Here is an 18,560-nt window from a genome sequence, read left to right on the forward strand (position 1 = left end):
TTTTTTTTTAAGAAAGGAAAATGACAATTGTAGGAAGAAACATTTGAAGACAGGTACATTGATGCATCATTGATGGATCTATGAATTGGTCCAGCCTTTCTGGAAAGTAATTTGAAACTATACTGGAATAGTAACTAAATAACATCAACTTTTAACCCAGGATATGTAATGCTGGAATTATATCTCAAAGAGATCAAAGAAAGAAAGGAGAGATCTATATCTGCAAAAATATTTATAGTAACTCTTTTTGTTGTAACAAATAATTGAAAACTAAGGGGGTGCTCACCAATTAGAGAATGACTGAATAAATCATGGTACATGAATGTAACGGAATACTACCATTCCATAGAAATGATGAAAGGTAACCTGGGAAGATGTACATGAGCCGCTGCAAAATGAAGTGAGCAGAATCCCATTTATGGGATAAATAAACCCTATTTATTCAGTAACAACAACATTTTAAAGAAAAACAATTCTAACAGATTTAAGAAATTTTATCAATGAAATAACCAGTGATGATTATGGAAGACTGATAACAAGTATGCTTCCTGCCACCTAATAGAGAGGACTAGATTCAATAGAAAGACTGAGTCCTACATTTTTCTACCTGGTCAGTGTGAGAACTTGTTTTGCTTGATTACGAATATAATAATAATACAAGGATTTGGTTTTTCCTTATTTTTTTCCTTTCAACTTGAGGGGTAAGTGAGTGGGGGAGGAAGGAAATCAATAATAGAATTATCAAAAAAGAAAGAAAAGTCATTTAATCAGTTTTAAATTGTTTCATATGAAAGACTATAATTTTCAATCATTTTCTAATTGATAAAGTCAAGGGATATGAACAGGCAGTTTTTGGAAGGAAAAATCAAAGTTATCAATAGTTTTTTTAAGTGCTCTAAATCACTATTGATTAGAGAAGTATTCATTAAAACAGCTCTGAGCTATCATCACACACCTATCAGATTCAATATTATGACAGAAAAGGAAAATGACAATTGCTGGAGAAGATGTAGAAAAATAGAGACACAAATGAACTATTGGTGGAACTGTGAACTGCTCCAATCCATTTTGGAGAGCATTGTGGGACTATACCTAAAGGTCTATTAACACTATGCATATCTTTTGACCCAATAATCCTGCTAGTAAGTCTGTATCCCAAAGAAAGCAAAGAAAAGAGAAAATAATATCTCTATGTAAAAATATTTAAAGCAGCCCTTTTTGTGGTGGCAAGTAATTGGAAACTGCGGGGATGGTCATCAATTGGAGAATAACTGAAAAAAGTTGTGGTATGTGGTTGTTTTGGAATTCTATTGTGCTTTAAAAATAAATGATGAGGATAGATTCAGAAAACCCTATGAAGGCTTATATGAAATGATGCAAAGGAAAGGGAGTACTTTGTATACAGTAACAACAACACCATACAATGATCAACTCTGAATGACTTAACTATTCTTAGCAATGCAATGTTCCAAGACAATTCCAAAGGTCTCATGATGAAAAATGCTATCCACCTCCAGAAAGAGAATTGGCTAACTCTGAATATGGATTGAAGTTTTTTCTTTTCACTTTCTTTTCTTGCTTTTTTGCAACATATCTAATGTGGAAAAATGTTTTGCATGACTTCACATGTATAATAGATATCATGGCACTTATCTTCTAATGGGCAGGAGAGGGCCTGGAAAGAGGGAAAGAATTCGAAACTCAAAATAAAAAAGAATGTACAAAAAAAAAAGTTTTCCATCTTCCCAACTTTGTGTGATCTAAAATCATACACTCACATTAGAGAGTACATTTACTACATAAAATAAAAACTAAAAGATACATTAAAACTCTCAAGATACTAAGTCTAAGTTTTAAATCTCAACTGCCTTTCAACAGTTGCAGCTGATTCTGTTAAGATCTGAGATCTCACCTCTATTTTTTCCTAAAGAACAGCCCCACCCAGAGGCTGCTTGTGGAAGAGAGTTATGAGCATCTCCAAAATCAATATAACAAAGATGGCATATGGCAATTCTTTTCTCAATTCCTACTAAGATAGTTCTCACTTCCTAGCCAGGGGAAACTTGAAGCCCAGTGGTTACTAGAAGTTCTTTTAAAAGTTTCTGGATTCACCGTGTTCTTCCCTATGGCCCATGTTCCACAGGCACTCTTCTTAGTCTGCCATCTCAGTGACCATTCTAAAATCCAGCCAAGGGTTTCATGTATCCTCTTTCATCTTATATCTAATATTTCTATGTACAGTGCAAAGCACTTGACATATATCATCTCATTTGATCCTAATGCCCCTGCAAGGTAGGTACCATTATTAAACTAATTTTGCAGATGAGGAAATTGAGGGTGAGAGGGTTAAGTGATTTACTCAGGGCCATACATAGGGTCATTGACATTAATAAAGAATTTTTTCTGGATCCTTCACTATCTTATCGTCTGTGAACCGAATGACTTTCTTTTAAAAAATATCTTGCTGTTGTATAACCAATACATAACCATTTTGAAGATTCTATTTATATTAATTCCCTGGTTACATGAACTACATAATTTCTATTTTTTTTGACATATTCAGGATGGCAATGATGCAATGGAATGCTAAGGAAAAAAACCTGGGAAAAAACCTGAGATATTTCAAACATAGATTATACTTCTTCTAGAATATTGGCAAAGAAGGAGAGAAATGGGATGATAGCCCAAGCAGGATAGAAGGAAGGGGATGGAAAGAATTTTCCATCTGTTCAAGCATAAAGGAGGGAGAAAATGATAGGGAAAAAATGTTGGGCGAATAAAACTGGTGCTTTCAGGGACATAGGGGGGGAAATGGCAAGTCTAGTGACTAGAGTGATCTGAGAAACCTTCAGGTCCAGGGAAGTATATAGTAATCATTGTCTCCAAATGGGTCTGGACTTCTTCCAAAGGGGACTCCTTAGTTTCAGAAGAAAAGAACCAAGACCGCAAGGCATTCAGAGAACCATGAGAAGACCTATATGAACTCAGTGAAGTACAGAGAAGTAGGAGAAGGACATAAATGAAACAAATGGAAAGAAAGGAACTAAAAGGAACCCAACAATTGTAAATGACCAATATTGACCCTGGAAAAGAAATGAGAAAATGTATCTCAACTTTCTGTAGAAAGGACAATGATTACAGGATATTTTAGTCACTGCATCCATTGTTTTTACTCAACTGTTTTTCTTTGTTACAAGTAAGTGGCGATGGAGATAGATACATCTAGAGATGGTTGTGTTATAAAAACAAACTGCTTGAATAAAATTTATTATTTTAAAAAATGAATTAGTTATGGTGGCAAACATCTTATAAACTTTGCTAATGGGGAGACTAAGTTTGGTGAATTGCTTGAGTTTAGGACATTCTGAACTATAGCAGGCTGAAATGATACAAATTTGACACCAATATGAGGACATACCAGGTCACTTAAGAGGGATGGGGGCATTGCCATCTAGCCTAGGCTAGTAATAAAGCTGGGTCCAAAGCTTCAAAGAGAATCAGCAACAGGGGCAGACCAGTGAGTGACCATACTTCTAGCCTGAGTGAAATAGGGAGGCCCAATCTAATAAATAAGTCAATTAATAAATAAAATTAAATTAGTAAATAAATGAATGAATAAATAGACAAATCAACAAAGGAGGGAACCAAAGTGATAGTGATGAAATTTGCTACAAAACACTCTTGGGTTACTGTTTTTTAAATCCAAAACCCAGCTTCTGGGCCAATAACTCACTATTTGGCAAAAACTGCTGGGGAAAACAGAAAAAATAATATGGCAGAAACAGGATATCTCATACCCTATACCAAGATAAACTCAAAATATTTACAGGATTTAGACATAAAAGGTGATACCATAAGTAAATTAGGAGAACAGAGAATGTTATAAAATGCAATATGGATAATTTTGAATACATAAAATTAAGGTTTTGCACAAATAAGCACAAACAAGATTATAAGGAATGCAAAAAGCTAGGAAACAATTTTTATATCTAGTGTTTCTGATATAGGACTCATTCCTAAAGTAGTTTCAGAACTGAGTCAAATTTATAATAATACAATTGATAGATGATCAAGGATATGAACAGGCAGTTTTCAGATGAAGAACTGAAGGCTATCTATAGTCATTATGAAAAAAATACTCTAAATCATTATTGATTAGAGAAATGCAAATTAAAATAACTCTGAGGTACCACCCCACACTTTTCAAGGAAAATGACAAATGTTCGAGGGGATGTGAGAAAACTGAGACACTAAGGCACTATTGGTGCCATTCTAGAGAGCAATTTGGAACTATGCCCAAAGCGCCATAAAACTGTGCATATCCTTTGATCCAGTTACTAGGTCTGTAATAACACTACTAAATCTGTATCCCAAACAGATCATAAAACAGGGAAAAGATACACAAGTAAAAAAAGCAGCTCTTTTTGTTGAGGCAAAGAATTGGAAGTTGAGGGGATGCCCATCAATTAGGAAATGGCTGAACAAATTGTGGCAGATGAATGTGATGAAGTTCTATTATTCTGTAAGAAATCATGAGCAGGTGGATTTCAGACAAATCTGTAGACTCATATAAACTGATGCTGAATGAAGTGAGCAAAACCAAGAGAATTGTACACATTAACAGCAACATTATGTGTGATAGATTTAGCTCTTCTTGGCAATACAAGGATCAAAGATAATTCCAAAAGACTTGTAATGGAAAATACCATTTACATCCAGGGAAAGAACTATGTTGACTGAATGTAGACCAAAGCATATTTTTACTTTTTAAAATTTGTTTTGTTTTTTCCTTCTCATGATTTTCCCCTTTTGTTCTGATTCTTCTTTCACAACATGATTAATATGAAAATGTTTAATATAGTTGCACAGATTACTCACTGTCAATGAAAGGGAGGAGGGAAAGGAAGGAGGAAAAAACTTGGAACTCAAAATCTAACCCCCAAAAATGAATGTTGAAAGTCAGTTTTACATGTAATTATAAAAAATACATAATAAATAAAAAACGCATTTGGGGCTGGAGTAGGACTTAGCAAAGATTTACATTTCTGCCACTAGTCTTTTCTTCTCTTTTTCCCCTTACCTCCTCAAAATCCAAATATTTTTATTTTTTGGTCTTCATAGGCCAGAAAAACAGTAATTCATCTAAAATCTCTTGTCTGAATAACTGTAATCAACTCATAATTGGTCTCCCTGTCTCCAGTTTCTCTCCTATCCAATCCATTCTATATATAACTGCCAAATTTAAATTCCTAATGCGCTGGTCTGATCAGGAAGCTCCATTGCTATTTGTTTCCTTTAGAATGAAATGGCTATTTGTGACATTTAAAGCCCTTTGCAATCTGATTCCAGTCTGTCTGCCTAAGATTAGTGCTAATTACTCCCCTCCATGCACTTTATGTTCCAGGTAAACTAAACTATTTGCTATTCCTTGTATAGGGCATTTTGTTGCCCATCTCTAAACCTTCGTACAAGCCATCTCCCATGTTTGGAATGTGCTCCCTCCCTGCATCCACCACTTAAAATTACTAGCTTCTATCAAGTCTCAGTTCACGTGCTACAAATTCTGTCCTGATCCCTTGAGTTCTTATTGTCCTCCCATATATACGTATACTCAAGACACACGTGTATATATGCATATGCATATTTGTACATGATCTATATATGTGTGGGTGTGTTTGTGCCTCTGTTTCACATTGCAAAAAGGTACATATGTATGCATACACATATATATTGCACAGATAGGTGAGGTAGAGGAAGAGGGAGAGGGAGAAAGAGTCATATCAGTTATGATTCCCATGACTCATATAGGCATACATTCAGTGCTACATGTATATATTTTGTATTTATTTACTATTGTCCCCAAAAAGAATATGAGCTCTTTTAAGGCAGGGATATTTATATAATTTTTCATCTTTCTTTGTATCCACTAAGACCTAATCCAGGGTCAAACATATGGATGGAGCTTTATAAATGTTTATTAAATGAATGAGTTAATATCTGGGGGGAAACCAGTAATCAGGTGTTAATATCTTGGAAAAATACACAGAATTTGAAGTCAGAGAATGTGAGTTAAAATTCTGCTACTTCATGTGTGTGTGACTGAAACTGCTAATGACCAATGACATGGGCAATTTTTGGACCTCAAGTTTCTTCATTTGCAAAGAGGAGGCTGTTCTAGACCAGAGGTAGTTAATCTTTTGGGGTCATGGATCCCTTTGGCAGCCTGGAGAAGCCCATGAGCAGAACTGTTTTTAAATGCATTAAAATATACAACACACACACACACACACACACACACACACACACGAAACCAAACGTTTGTAATCATGAAGGTGCAATGTTTTTCCCATCCAAATTCATTAACCCTTGAAGTCAATCCACAGATCTCTTGTTTGTGAACCCCTGTGGATCCTATTTCTAAAGATCCTTCTAAATTTGTCTCCCTAATCTTATGGCGTCACAGCAATCACCTACAGATGCGGCAGCTTCGATACAATAGGAGAAAGTGCAATGATACCACCTAGTGCTTCCACCCTGTGGCTGCAATAGAGATCACACAGACATAGATACACAAGAATAATTCTGTTTTCACCTGACTTATCATTTGACATTCCTGCACCCCAATTTCTAACCCAGAGACACTCTGTTCTTATCCCTTCTCATTCATTTTTTTTTTGCAAGGAAAATGGGGTTAAGTGGCTTGCCCAAGGCCACACAGCTAGGTAATTATTAAGTGTCTAAGACTGGATTTGAACCCAGGTACTCCTGACTCCAGGGCCGGTGCTTTATCCACTGCACCACCTAGCCGCTCCTCTTATTCCTTCTCTCCAGCCCACTGCCCTGACACTTAGGGACTTTGCAAACCTATGGGCAGTCAGGATTCAGAGCGTCAAACACTCTATCAAATTTCATAACTTGAGGTTCTTCATTCAGAGCTCTGTCATAGGCACAATAGGGGAGATTGCAAGAATTGTAGACCTTGATATTCTTAGCTTCCAAGATTTCTTACTCTAATAGATAATATATATCTAATTCCATCCCTGAGCAGCATGATGTGATGTGTATGATCTTAAACAGCCAACACCAAAGAAAGATCCAATTCATCTACCTTTACATAATAGAAATTCCGAAATCCAACTAGGTCCTATAATCAAAGATCATACAAAATTCACTTCCATTTATTCAATTTATTTCAAGGGTCTAAATGGGGAAACTCCATCCCTCTTCACTCAGCAACAAAAATCAGTCCAATTACAATCAGGCTACCACTCTACAGATTCAGCTGAAATGGTAACTTTCCTGAAACTGGAAAGGGTACAATCAATTAATTTCATTTGATTCTGTAAGAATATACAGTGTTCGCCTAGGCCCATACCTGTGATGGACACTGAGGCAGATAAAAGATGTAAAATACAAGATCTGCACTCTATAAATTTACTATTTTAAGCTGAATAGGGAAAATGAGAGACTGATGTGTAAAACAGGAAAAGAGAAAAGAGATTTAGCATTTCCTCTGACACTATCCCACTCCACTTCAACTTGGATTTCCAAGTTGGGGGCAAAACTACCTCAGGTTAAAGGTACTTATGAGTCTACATTCTTAAAACCATAGCCCTCAGGGGCGGCTAGGTTGCATAGTGGATAAAGCACCGGCCTTGGAGTCAGGAGTACCTGGGTTCAAATCCGTTCTCAGACACTTAATAATTACCTAGCTGTGTGGCCTTGGGCAAGCCACTTAACCCCGTTTGCCTTGCAAAAACCTAAAAAAAAAAAAATGAACCAAAAAAACCCCCATAGCCCTGGTACTCTCAGATGAAATAACCCATTAACACAATAAGTCCAAGGCAAAGATATTTAAATGAAGACCACAGTAAGAACTGTAGTTATAAAACTAAACACACACACCCCATCAGCCTAGAAAACATTCTCCCAAAACACCAATAGCATCAGTGGGAAGAAAAGAATGATGGGGAATATAGAATCAGTTTAGTTTCAATAATAGAATAAAATGAGACACTAGCAAGTTATTCTTCTGCCATAGCAGGAGGATATTCAGTGAGGATAAGTCAATACCATTTGAAAAACTACCCTTTCAACTATGATGGATGGCACTCCTCTCAGCAGTTCAGAGACCTAGGACAATCCTGAGATACCCTTTATGGACAGCGCCATCCACATCAAGGGGAAAAAAAACACCCAAACCACAGAATCTAAATGAATGTTCATTTTTTAAAAATTTCTCTTATGTTTTCCCTTCCTATCCATGATTTCCTTTCTTTTCCCTGTCCTAATTCCTCATACACAAAATGACTAATATGTAAACACAAATATACATGTGCAACATTTACTAGACTATTCATAGCTAAGGGGAGGGAGATGGGAAAGGGAGGGTGGAAGAAAATTCTGTAACAAACAGGCAAATGGATGAATGTTGTAAAACTTCCATAACATGTATTAGAAAAATAAAATATCAAAAAAAGAAAAATATGCAAAAAGACAATTGTTGAAAATTATCTTTGCATATTGGAGAAATTAAAATTTTGTTAAAAAGAATAAAATTATATTTTAAAAAATAAAATAAAATAAAAGCCACCCCTATTTTCATGGGTGGAAAGGTTAAACATTGCTTCTACCACATCTGCTATCCTCCCAGTAAGCTGCCAAATTCAATGTCTCTGCTCATTGTGTTGTTTTGTGGGGCTTCCTTCTCTCTCTATCTCAGCTCAATTTAACTGAACTTGCTGTCTGCTGATGTGGGCATCTTGTCCTAGGAGAGTTGTTCTGCTTTCAGACAACATTACTGAGCAGGGTTTGGGAAGAAGAGAGAAATCAAAGTTACAGGAACTCATAGGAGGAGTGGCCAATCTGGTGAGGACTTCTTGGGTGTGGTCAAACTCATTTGAGAAGAAAAACATCTTTTACAATTCCACAAGGATAAGAAAGAAACCACAATTGTCCCCTACTATAAGTACAGAAGGAAGAACATAAAGAAGTTCATCAAGGAACACTGCTTCCCATATTGAACAAGAACATTGTCTTGATGCTTGCATGTCCCATCTACCACACCCTTCTGATGAATGCAGAAAATTAATTTTTTCTGAAAGCTTCAGATACTCTCAGTGAGTTGGAACTCATGTGAAGGATTTAAACTTGACTAAGCTCAAAAGTACCAGCCATCCACAGTAGATGCTTCCTCTCCAGTATCATAGAATTCAAATGAAATAGAATGAGGTCATCTAATCCCATCCTCTAAACAAGAATTCTTTCTACAACTTTCCTGAGTAGTGGTCATCTAGACTCTGCCTAAAGATCTCAAGGAATGGGAAGTTCATTACTTTACAAGAAGACCCAAACCATTTCAGATAGCTCTCATTATTAGGATGGTGTCCCTTCTCCTTTTGTGGATTCAAAATCTGTCTCTGCACCTTTTACCTTCATTCCATTTTGATGGGCCAACAAAAACAGTCCAGTTTTTCTTTCATGTGACAAGTCCTTCAAATATTTGAAGATCATTATCATATCCTCCCTCACCTAAGTTAAATATCCTCTCTGCTTTCTTTGTTAATTCTCTTATGATATGAGCTCTAGTTCTCTCACTATTCAGATCATAGTCCTCTGAATGTATTCTTCAGTTTGGCAATATCCTTTCTAACATCCTGTGCCAAAAAACCTGAATATAATAAATAAAACATAAGCTTCTCAGGGTAATGTACACAGAGACTATCACCTCCTATTTTGTGGATCCTGTGCCTTTTTCCTTTTTTTCAAAATAATTATTTTTTCCAATTACACATAAAAACAATTTTCATGTTCATTTTTTAAAATGTTGAGTTCCAAATTCTCTCTCTCCATCTCCCTTCTTTCCCCTCATATATAAATCATTGATAAGGCAAATAGTTTAACGTAAATTATATATATGAAGTTATGAAAAACACATTTCCGTATTAGTCATATTATGAAAGAAAAGCTCAGACCAAATGAAGAAAAATAAAGAAGTTTTAAAAAGTATGTTTCAACTTACATTCAGTTTCTATCAATTCTTTCTCTGGAGGCAAATAATATTTTTCATCATAAATCCTGGATCATTGTGCTGCTGAGAATAGCTAAGTCATTCACAATTGACCATTGTACAATATTGTTCCATTACAATGTTATACTGGCTCTGCTCACTTCACTTTGTATCATTTCTTAGAAGTATTTTCAGGTTTTTCCAAAAGTATCTTGCTAATCATTTCTTTTTAATTATATAAATATTTTATTAGATTTCCAAATATATACAATATTAGTTTCTACCAATCTTTTTTTTGAAAAATTTTGAATTTTACAATTTTTCTCCCTCTCTCCTTTCCCTTGCCCCTCTCCCCAACAGAAGGCAATCTGATATAGTCTTTATATGTTCCTATGATATGCATAGGTCCAAATTATGTAATATATAAGACAACTTTTTAAAAATTGAAGATAATAATTTTTGGTCTTCATTTAAACGCTATAGTTCCTTCTCTGGATACAGATGACATTCTCTGTCATAAATCCTCTAAAATTGTCCCTGATCATTGCACTGATGGAGTGAGCATGTCCATCAGGGTTGATCATCACCCCTATGTTGTTGTTAGGGTGTACAGTGTACTGGTTCTGTTCATCTCACTCAGCATCAATTTATGCAAGTTTTTCCAGGCTTCTCTGAAATCCGATCCCTCCTGATTTTTAGTTGAACAATAGTTTCCATCACATGCATATACTGTAATTTGTTTAGCCATCCCTGAATTGATGGACATCCCCTTGATTTCCAGTTCTTTTTCGCTATAAACAGAACTGCTATGAATATTTTTGTACATGTGGGATTTTTACCCTTCTTCATGATCTTTTCAGGATATATAAACCCAGCGTGGCATTGCTGGATTAAAAGGAATCCACATTTTTTTATTGCCCTTTGGACATAATTCCAAATTGCTCTCCAGAAAGGTTGGATCAGTTCACAGCTCCACCAGCAATACATTAATGTCCCAGATTTCCCGCATCCCCTCCAATATTAGTCATTATCCTTTCTTGTCATATTGGCCAATCTGAGATGTGTGAGGAAGGAAGCCACTGCCACAGATTCAGTCATGCCAAGGCCTGCTGTTGACTTACTAGGGGAATAGCCTGCCCTGGACTTCACTCCATGCTCACCCCAATGAGACTGACAATTTTGTTCCAACTTTCTGAGTTGTCTTGGACAAGAAAATTATTTTGCTCCATCGCTTTGTTGGTTCTGTTGCTTCAGAATTCATTTTGAGGAATTATTTTAATGTTGCTTAGAGAGGAATTTGGGTCCATTTAAGTCCCTGCCTTTACTCCATCATCTCAGTTCTGCCCAGTCTATTATGCCTTTTTTTTTTTTTTAGGTTTTTGCAAAGCAATGGGGTTAAGTGGCTTGCCCAAGGCCACACAGCTAGGTAATTATTAAGTGTCTGAGGGCAGATTTGAAGTCAGGTTTTCCTGATTCCAGGGCTGGTGCTCTATTCACTGCGCCACTTAGCCATCCCTATATGCCTTTCTTAATGCAATGTAAGATTGGCTTAACTTTTGGTTACCAGGTCATATTTTCTCCCTTTCCTTTGGGGGATAGAGATGGGGAGAGGTGGATTGAAAGATGGAACATTCAAAAATCAGCACCTATAGTAAGCTAGGCAAGGAGCTATTTCCCTAGGAACTACCTGGAGCATTTCCAAAAAATGCCCATTTTTTAGAAAGGAGAATTTGAAGGATTAGAGAGGATTAATACAACTGGTGAAATTTGCTACAAAACTAGTGGTAGAAACATGGTAGCATTTGGGTAAAGATCAATGGAAGTAAAAATAAAATTAGTATTGTTGCCAAAATATACTAAAACTATCTGGTCAGAAGGAGGAAATCGTTGAGGAATTCTGTAAATAGTAATAAGCTTAATATGGGGGGCGGGGATGGTTGTGTGACTGTCAAATGCCTTTTTTTTTTACATTTTTGCAAGGCAATGGGGTTAAGTGACTTGCCCAAGGCCACACAGCTAGGTAATTATTAAGTGTCTGAGGTTGGATTTGAACTCAGGTACTCCTGGTGCTCCTGGTACACCAGGGCTGGTGCTCTAACCACTGTACCACCCCACATCAAATGTCTTCTTGAACATTTCTAGTGACAATTTCTATTTCACATTTCTACTTCACAAAATAGTCTAATCCATCTAAGACAGATCTAATTATTAGAAAGTTTTTCCTTATATTAAACCAAAAAATCTGCCCAACTGTAACCTAAGCCTTTTGACCATAATCTTGATCTCAGGAGATACAAAGATATCTATTTCTTCTTCCACATAACTGTTCTTCAGAGATTTGAATATAACTATCATAATCTTCTCCTCTCAAACAAACCCTACAACCAAAATGACTTTTATTTAACCTCACTCATTGTAGATCAAAAGCCAAAGAGACTAGGAGAATCAGAAGATAGTTATTTCAGTGTGACCTAGTGGAAAGAGCATTGTATGATATTAGGTAATTTAATTTATTTGTGTCTTAGCTCCCTCATTTGTAAAATGGACATAATCACATTTGTCTTAGACACTTCACAGGGTTATTAGGAAAGTGCTGTCTTCAGGTTGGGGCTACCTAAAAGTCTTAGTGAGATTTTAGGTTTTAATAATTAAAACTTTTGTGACATCCTGAAGTGAACATCACCTGAATCTTGGGAGTTCTCATGTGAGAAGCAAAAAAAAAAAAAGCAAAAAAACAGATCTCTTTTAGTCAAGATTTGGAATCCCAGGAATCTAAACTGTTGATGTAACTAAAGTGGAAGCAGCAGGAAGATCTTAAAGATGAAATGTGAGCTTGTAGAGAGGACATAACCATTGACATAAGGTCTATACAATGATAAATGCATCTTATAAATTTCTCAAGGACTATCCATCCTCTTACACTGATTGTTGGCGTCCCTTTCCAAGAACATCAACTTTATGAGCAAAGGGAGAGGTGACCAGGGTTCCAGCCTTCCTCTTAGTATCAGTTTATCATCAGTCTTCACATTCATATATCTATTTCATCCCTGACTAGACTGTGAGTTTCTTGCAGGCAAGAGACTCTCACTTTTGTATTTGTGTCCCCAGCATCCAGCACAGTGCTTTGACACATAACAAATGTTTAATAAATACTTGTTGATTGATTTATTCCAATATTAATATTTTATAGATGAAGAAACAGACTCAGAGTGGTTAAATCACTTAGCCAGGGGCAAATGGATAGAGTTAACAGTCATAATGAACATTTATTTAGTGCTTCAACATACAAGACCTTCTTTCAGCTTCATAATACCTACCTTTACAGGTAGGTACTGAAAGCATTATTGTCATCATTTTATATGATGAAACTGAGATTTGGGGAGGTTGTATACTCTAACTTTTCTTATGGCAGTTAGGTGCCACAGGAGGTAGAGTATTGAAATCAGGAAGGTCCCAGTTCTAATCCTATCTCAGCCACTTAGTAGCTGTGATCCAGGACAATCATTTATCTTCATCTCATTCTCCTCATCTGTAAAATGGAGACAAAAATAGTATTGTTATGAAACTCAAATTAGATAACTTATTTAAAGCATTAATGAATTATATAAATTTTAGTAATGAAAATGATGGTGATGGCCACACAACTAGTAACTGTCAAACACAGGAAGAATCCAAATCTCATCTCAAAGTGGCAGGGCTCTGAGATGACCCTTTTGTTTTTTAGTCAACCCATAACTATTTCTGGGTGTCCATACATAAAAGAAATTTCAGGAATTAGCTAGCAGGTGGAGAAGACATTTTCTTGGAGAGAAAATTACAGTTCTAGACAGCTGGCCCTGCCAGTGAGATAGTCCAAGGCTGGGATTGGATCACAGCTTCTTAAAGAAGCCCCATCTCAATCACCAGTCCTCTCCAGTTACTGAGCTTTCCAGGCAGCTGCTCTCTTGTTTTTATAAAGAGTGAGGGGACCCTAGGGAAAGCAAAGATTCGGTCTTCTGTCCATTGCATGTCCAAGAAGGTCTGAACCTACAGAAGTGAGGTATTTTTCATTAACTTATTTTTCAGATACTGTGATTTGATCTAAAAAATATTGCCTGAAATTGCTTAACCCAGCATTCGTAGAAATTGGGGAAATGAAAGGGTATTTAGAGACAATTCTTGATTCCAATGTATGCGTCTCATTTTTAGGATCAGTCCATTTAAGTCTGAGAGGGACTTTAAAGATCATCTCTCTCATTCTTTTCTTGCCTGGAGGAGGAAACGAAGATCCAGGGAAGCGATGTTAACTTGCCCCTAATCACGAGGACCAGGAGGAGAATTTGAACTCGGGTCCTAACCTGAGAGCCAGCACTCTTTTCCCTTACATATAGATGATATGGGAGCAGAAACACATCTAGAATTGTTTTGCCTCAGTATACCACCGGCCAGCTCGTGGCTTCTACAAAACCCGGGTCTCCCCATCGCCTGTCTGTCAATTCAGAGCCCACGGCAAGCTGCAGCCTCAGAGCTGAGACTACATCTCCCATAACCCCCTCGCGCTTCGCGAGTCAATCCCCTGCCCACCCCAGACCACTTGATAGTTGCCGCCGCCAATAGTCGGGGAGAGTTGCCGGGGCCGCATTCGCGAAGACCAATCATGGGAAGAGAGGGGCGGGCTTTTCCTGTCCATTGTTCTCAGCGCCCGAGCGTCCAGCCCGAGCTGGCCCGGGAGCTGGGCTGAGCCCGGGGGCGCGCGCCGCCTCCGTGTCCGCGTCCCGGGCGCCCTTCGCGGGGAAGCGCCCCCAGCCCCGCTGGCCGCCGGGCCCCTCGAGCCACGGTGAGTCCGGAGGGAAGAGCGGGTCCCTCTGCGCGGGAGGTGCGGCGGCAGAGGAATAACGGGCCCCGCCACCCATCGGGGGCGGGGGTCCCGCGCAGCCCCTGCCCCCCCCGCGCCGGACCGCTTCACTTGGCGGGACTGCCCTCTGCGTCCCCAAGCCCCCCTCCCTCTGAGCCTCCCCTTAATAAGGGACCCCCCCTTCCACGCAGCCTCCTTTATGTAACTGCGCCCCTGGACCGCGGCGTGCTGCTAGCGCTGCCCCCGCCCCCGATCAGCGCCGCTTCCCGACGAGTCCCGCAGCCACCGGGAGGAAAGTTGGTGTCCCCCGAGGGGGCTGGGAGGCTCCTGGAGCCGGGGGCTCCGCAGATTGGCGGGGCCGGTCCCCAGCCTTCCTGTCTTTGCACAGGTGTGAGACGGAGTGAACAGGTTAAGTGGCACCGCCAAGTCCTTTCCTGGCAGAGACGCCAGGTAGACGCGCACCTGGCCCCCCGTTCTGCCAGCGGCTACCCTGGGCGGGGGGTTCTGCTTGAGGTTCGTCCGCTCTGATTTGCCCCTTCTGGCTCCTCGCTCACGCTGCGGGATTCTGTGGGTTTGTGGGCAGCTGGAGCGCTTTGGGTGTTGGACTTCGCTTTTATTTTTCCCATTCCCTGGCTACTAAGTATCATTATCTGGCCCCTTAGGAGGTGGAGAAATGAAGTCGCAGAAGTTTGAGCCACAGTTAAGTGGTCCAAGGTCGCAGACTCCGGGGAGCTGTAGAGCCAGGGCTAGGGAGCTCAGCCTCGCTGTCCTTAAAAGTGCCAGAGAATGTTTGGTCGAGACACTGACCCACAGGAGCCGTCCTATGGCCTTGGGGGAAGCAATTGGGTCTGTGACTTGTAAAGTGCTGGTGGGAGTTTTGAATTTGCCTCTCCACGGGGAAACAAATTTGAGTTCAAGCATAGACTGTTCTTTTACAAGTGAGAGAAGAATTGTTGCTTTGTAACAATTATTTTGCAGCCCGATGTGGGAGCCCGTTGTTAGTGCCTTATCTACTTTTGTCTTGTACATATTTTATGACTTGTCTGTTTATCTATATGTACTTGTTGTCTTGCCTCTTAGGATGTAAGCTTCTTGAGGGTAGTTTTCACTTTTTCCTTATATTTCCAGTGCTTGCTGATTGATTGACTGTGCAAGTGGAATTATTTTATGCTACTTCTGTTAACAGACTCACTCTGTCAAATCTCTCTTAGAAGTGACTCCCCAGAGAAGGTCAAGGTTTGAGTCTTCAAGTGCAAGCAGGAATTAGAGGGACATCTTCCTCCAGAGTTGGACAATGGCTGGAGAAGTCCCAGGAATGACTGCCGCCTTGGATTCTTTGGCTCAGAGAACAGCAGAGGAAGAGGAGGAGGAGGAGGAGGAAGAGGAGGCCTCAACAATGATATTGGAAGATGAGAACTCCTGGAAGACTGGCTTAACCCTGCAGGGGGACCGCTGTGACCCTGAATCCTTCCATCAGATGAAAAGTAAAATTGAGTATCAGGAGGCCACTGAGCCCAGGGAATCTCTTAGCAGACTCAGGGAACTCTGTCAGCGATGGTTAAGGCCAGAACTGCATACAAAAGAGCAGATGCTGACTCTATTGCCCGGAGAGATTCAGGCTTGGTTGAGGGAGCATCGGCCAGAGAGCAGCAAGGAGGCCGTGGCTCTGGTGGAAGACTTGACCCAAACTCTTCGGGAAAGTGGTGAGATATCAGAAGTTTATTGGGAGAGGGAAGGAGGAGGTTGCCTTAAAATTGGAAATCAAGTAATTAGAAGGAATCAGAGTAACTAAAATCATTTCCTTGGCATAAACAGTGTGGGTCGAGGGCTGAACATTAGCAAATTCTGAGAAAGCTCATATAACCAGATAACACATAACCAGAAAACTCATAATCCATTTTTCTCCTTGTACTCTGTTTGAATGAGACAGAAAGCAGATGATAAGTAACCAAGAAGAGGCAATGATACTGTATTTGGAATCAAGGACCTGCCACTTACTAAGAGAGTTGGAGGGGGAGAGGTTGGGATAAGGATGGAAAGAGATGAAAGGTGTTTGTATAAATGATAACCTCTGTTGACCTCAGTTTTCTTCTGAAAAATGAAGGGATTTGACTAGATAATCCTGAAGGCCCTCTAGCTCTTAAGCCTCTAATCTTCAATGATCTAATTTGATAATCAGGTTTTCTAAAGTATATATGCAACCCTTTAGTAATTCCTAACCTGTTCTTGATGGGACTCTAAAATGGCTAACAGGCAGAGTTAGCACATACTTCCAATGTCCAGGGTGGTATGGTTGGTTATTGGATTGTAGCCATTTAGTAAGCATTTATGTACCTGTGATGTACAGAGCACTGTGCTAGGTCCTGGGAGAGATACCAAATTGAGACATCTCTGGTTACTACTCTCAAGGAGTTTGCAGACCCCTTTAGAGGCAGTATATGGGCCAATGAATAAACTTGGGGTAAAAATGCAGGAAAACTCATCTTCCTGAGTTCAAATCTGACCTCAGACACTTCAAATCCTTCTTTGCCTCAGTTTCCTTATCTGTAAAATGGGGGTAATAAAAGGCAGTTAGGTGGCACAGTGGCTAGAGTCTTGGACCTGGAAGCAGGAAGACTCATCTTCCTAAGTTCAAATCTGACCTCTGATACTTCCTGTGTGACCCTGGAGAAATCTCTTATTTTTGCTTCAGTTTCCTTATCTGTAAAATAGGTATAATAAAAGGCAGTTAGGTGGTACAGTAGATAGAGCCTAGGTCCTGGAAGCAGGAAGACTGCTTCTGAGTTCAAATCTGACCTCAGATACTTCCTAGCTGTGTGACCTGGGCAACCCTTGTTTGCCTCAGTTTCCTTATCTGTAAAATGGGGGAATAAAGGCAAAAAGAACCAGTGTATAGAACATTGGGCCTGGAATCAGGAAGACTTGAATTCAAATCATTTCAGATGTGATTTGACCCTGTGTGACCCTGGACAAGTCATTTATTCCAGTTTGCCTAAGTTTCTTCACCTATAGAATGAGCTGGAGAAAGAAATGGCAAATCACTCCAGTATCTTTGCCAAGAAAACTTCAAATGGGGGTCATGAAGAGTCAGACCCAACTGAAAAATGACTGAACAATAATAACATCTACCTCTTAGGGTTGTATCAAATGAGATCCTATTGGTAAAAATTACTTAGTGCATTGCAGGCAATTCAAATTGAAATAATGCACAACAATATGAGTAAGTAAAAAGAGAGGGACAAACCAAAGTGCTTCTTGAAGTCCAAAGGGGAGAAAAGGATGATCATGACCTAGGGAATCAGAGAGGCCTCTTATTTTATCTTAAGCAGCTTTGTGTCCATTGCAGTAGAAGATACAGATGGAATCAAATGGGAAGGGAGGGATCTTGCCCTTTATGAAGCTAGAGTCAGACTGCCAGGAGAAATTCAACAAATGAGCATAATAAAGAAGCACCTAGCTATATACTGATGATAGGACTAATAGTTCAAAGAAAAGAATTTAAATGTGAGCTGTAGTTTTTAACAAACGTTTCATGGAGGAAGTGTTGCTTGAATTGGGTCTTGAAGGATGGTTAGGATTTGGAAGGGTAGAGGAAAGGAAGAGTAGAATGTCATTCCACCTTCTCCTTGACTCTTCAATCCAGTTTTTAATTTGAGTTTATATGCCCAGGTAGATCTCACAAGTTGACTTTACACATAGTGGTTACTTAGTAAGTGC

General features: G+C 39.1%; 1 protein-coding gene across 2 annotated transcripts in view; it reads left to right on the forward strand.

Moving 5' to 3' along the window:
• The first annotated feature begins 14,001 nt into the window (after positions 1 to 14,001).
• Positions 14,002 to 18,560, forward strand: part of ZSCAN2 (zinc finger and SCAN domain containing 2) — a 29,688-nt gene continuing 25,129 nt past the window's right edge. The window contains exons 1-2 of one of the 2 annotated variants that reach the window (XM_074233925.1): positions 14,002 to 14,048; positions 16,055 to 16,546. In XM_074233925.1, the coding sequence (XP_074090026.1) occupies positions 16,138 to 16,546 (409 nt within the window). In that variant the 5' untranslated portion in view covers positions 14,002 to 14,048; positions 16,055 to 16,137. Of the gene's footprint in view, positions 14,049 to 14,698; positions 14,826 to 16,054; positions 16,547 to 18,560 lie in introns of those variants that run through there. The other variant, XM_074233924.1, reaches the window with a different exon arrangement.

Source organism: Macrotis lagotis, chromosome 4 (assembly GCF_037893015.1).
Source record: "Macrotis lagotis isolate mMagLag1 chromosome 4, bilby.v1.9.chrom.fasta, whole genome shotgun sequence".
Taxonomy (NCBI): Eukaryota; Metazoa; Chordata; class Mammalia; order Peramelemorphia; family Peramelidae; genus Macrotis; species Macrotis lagotis.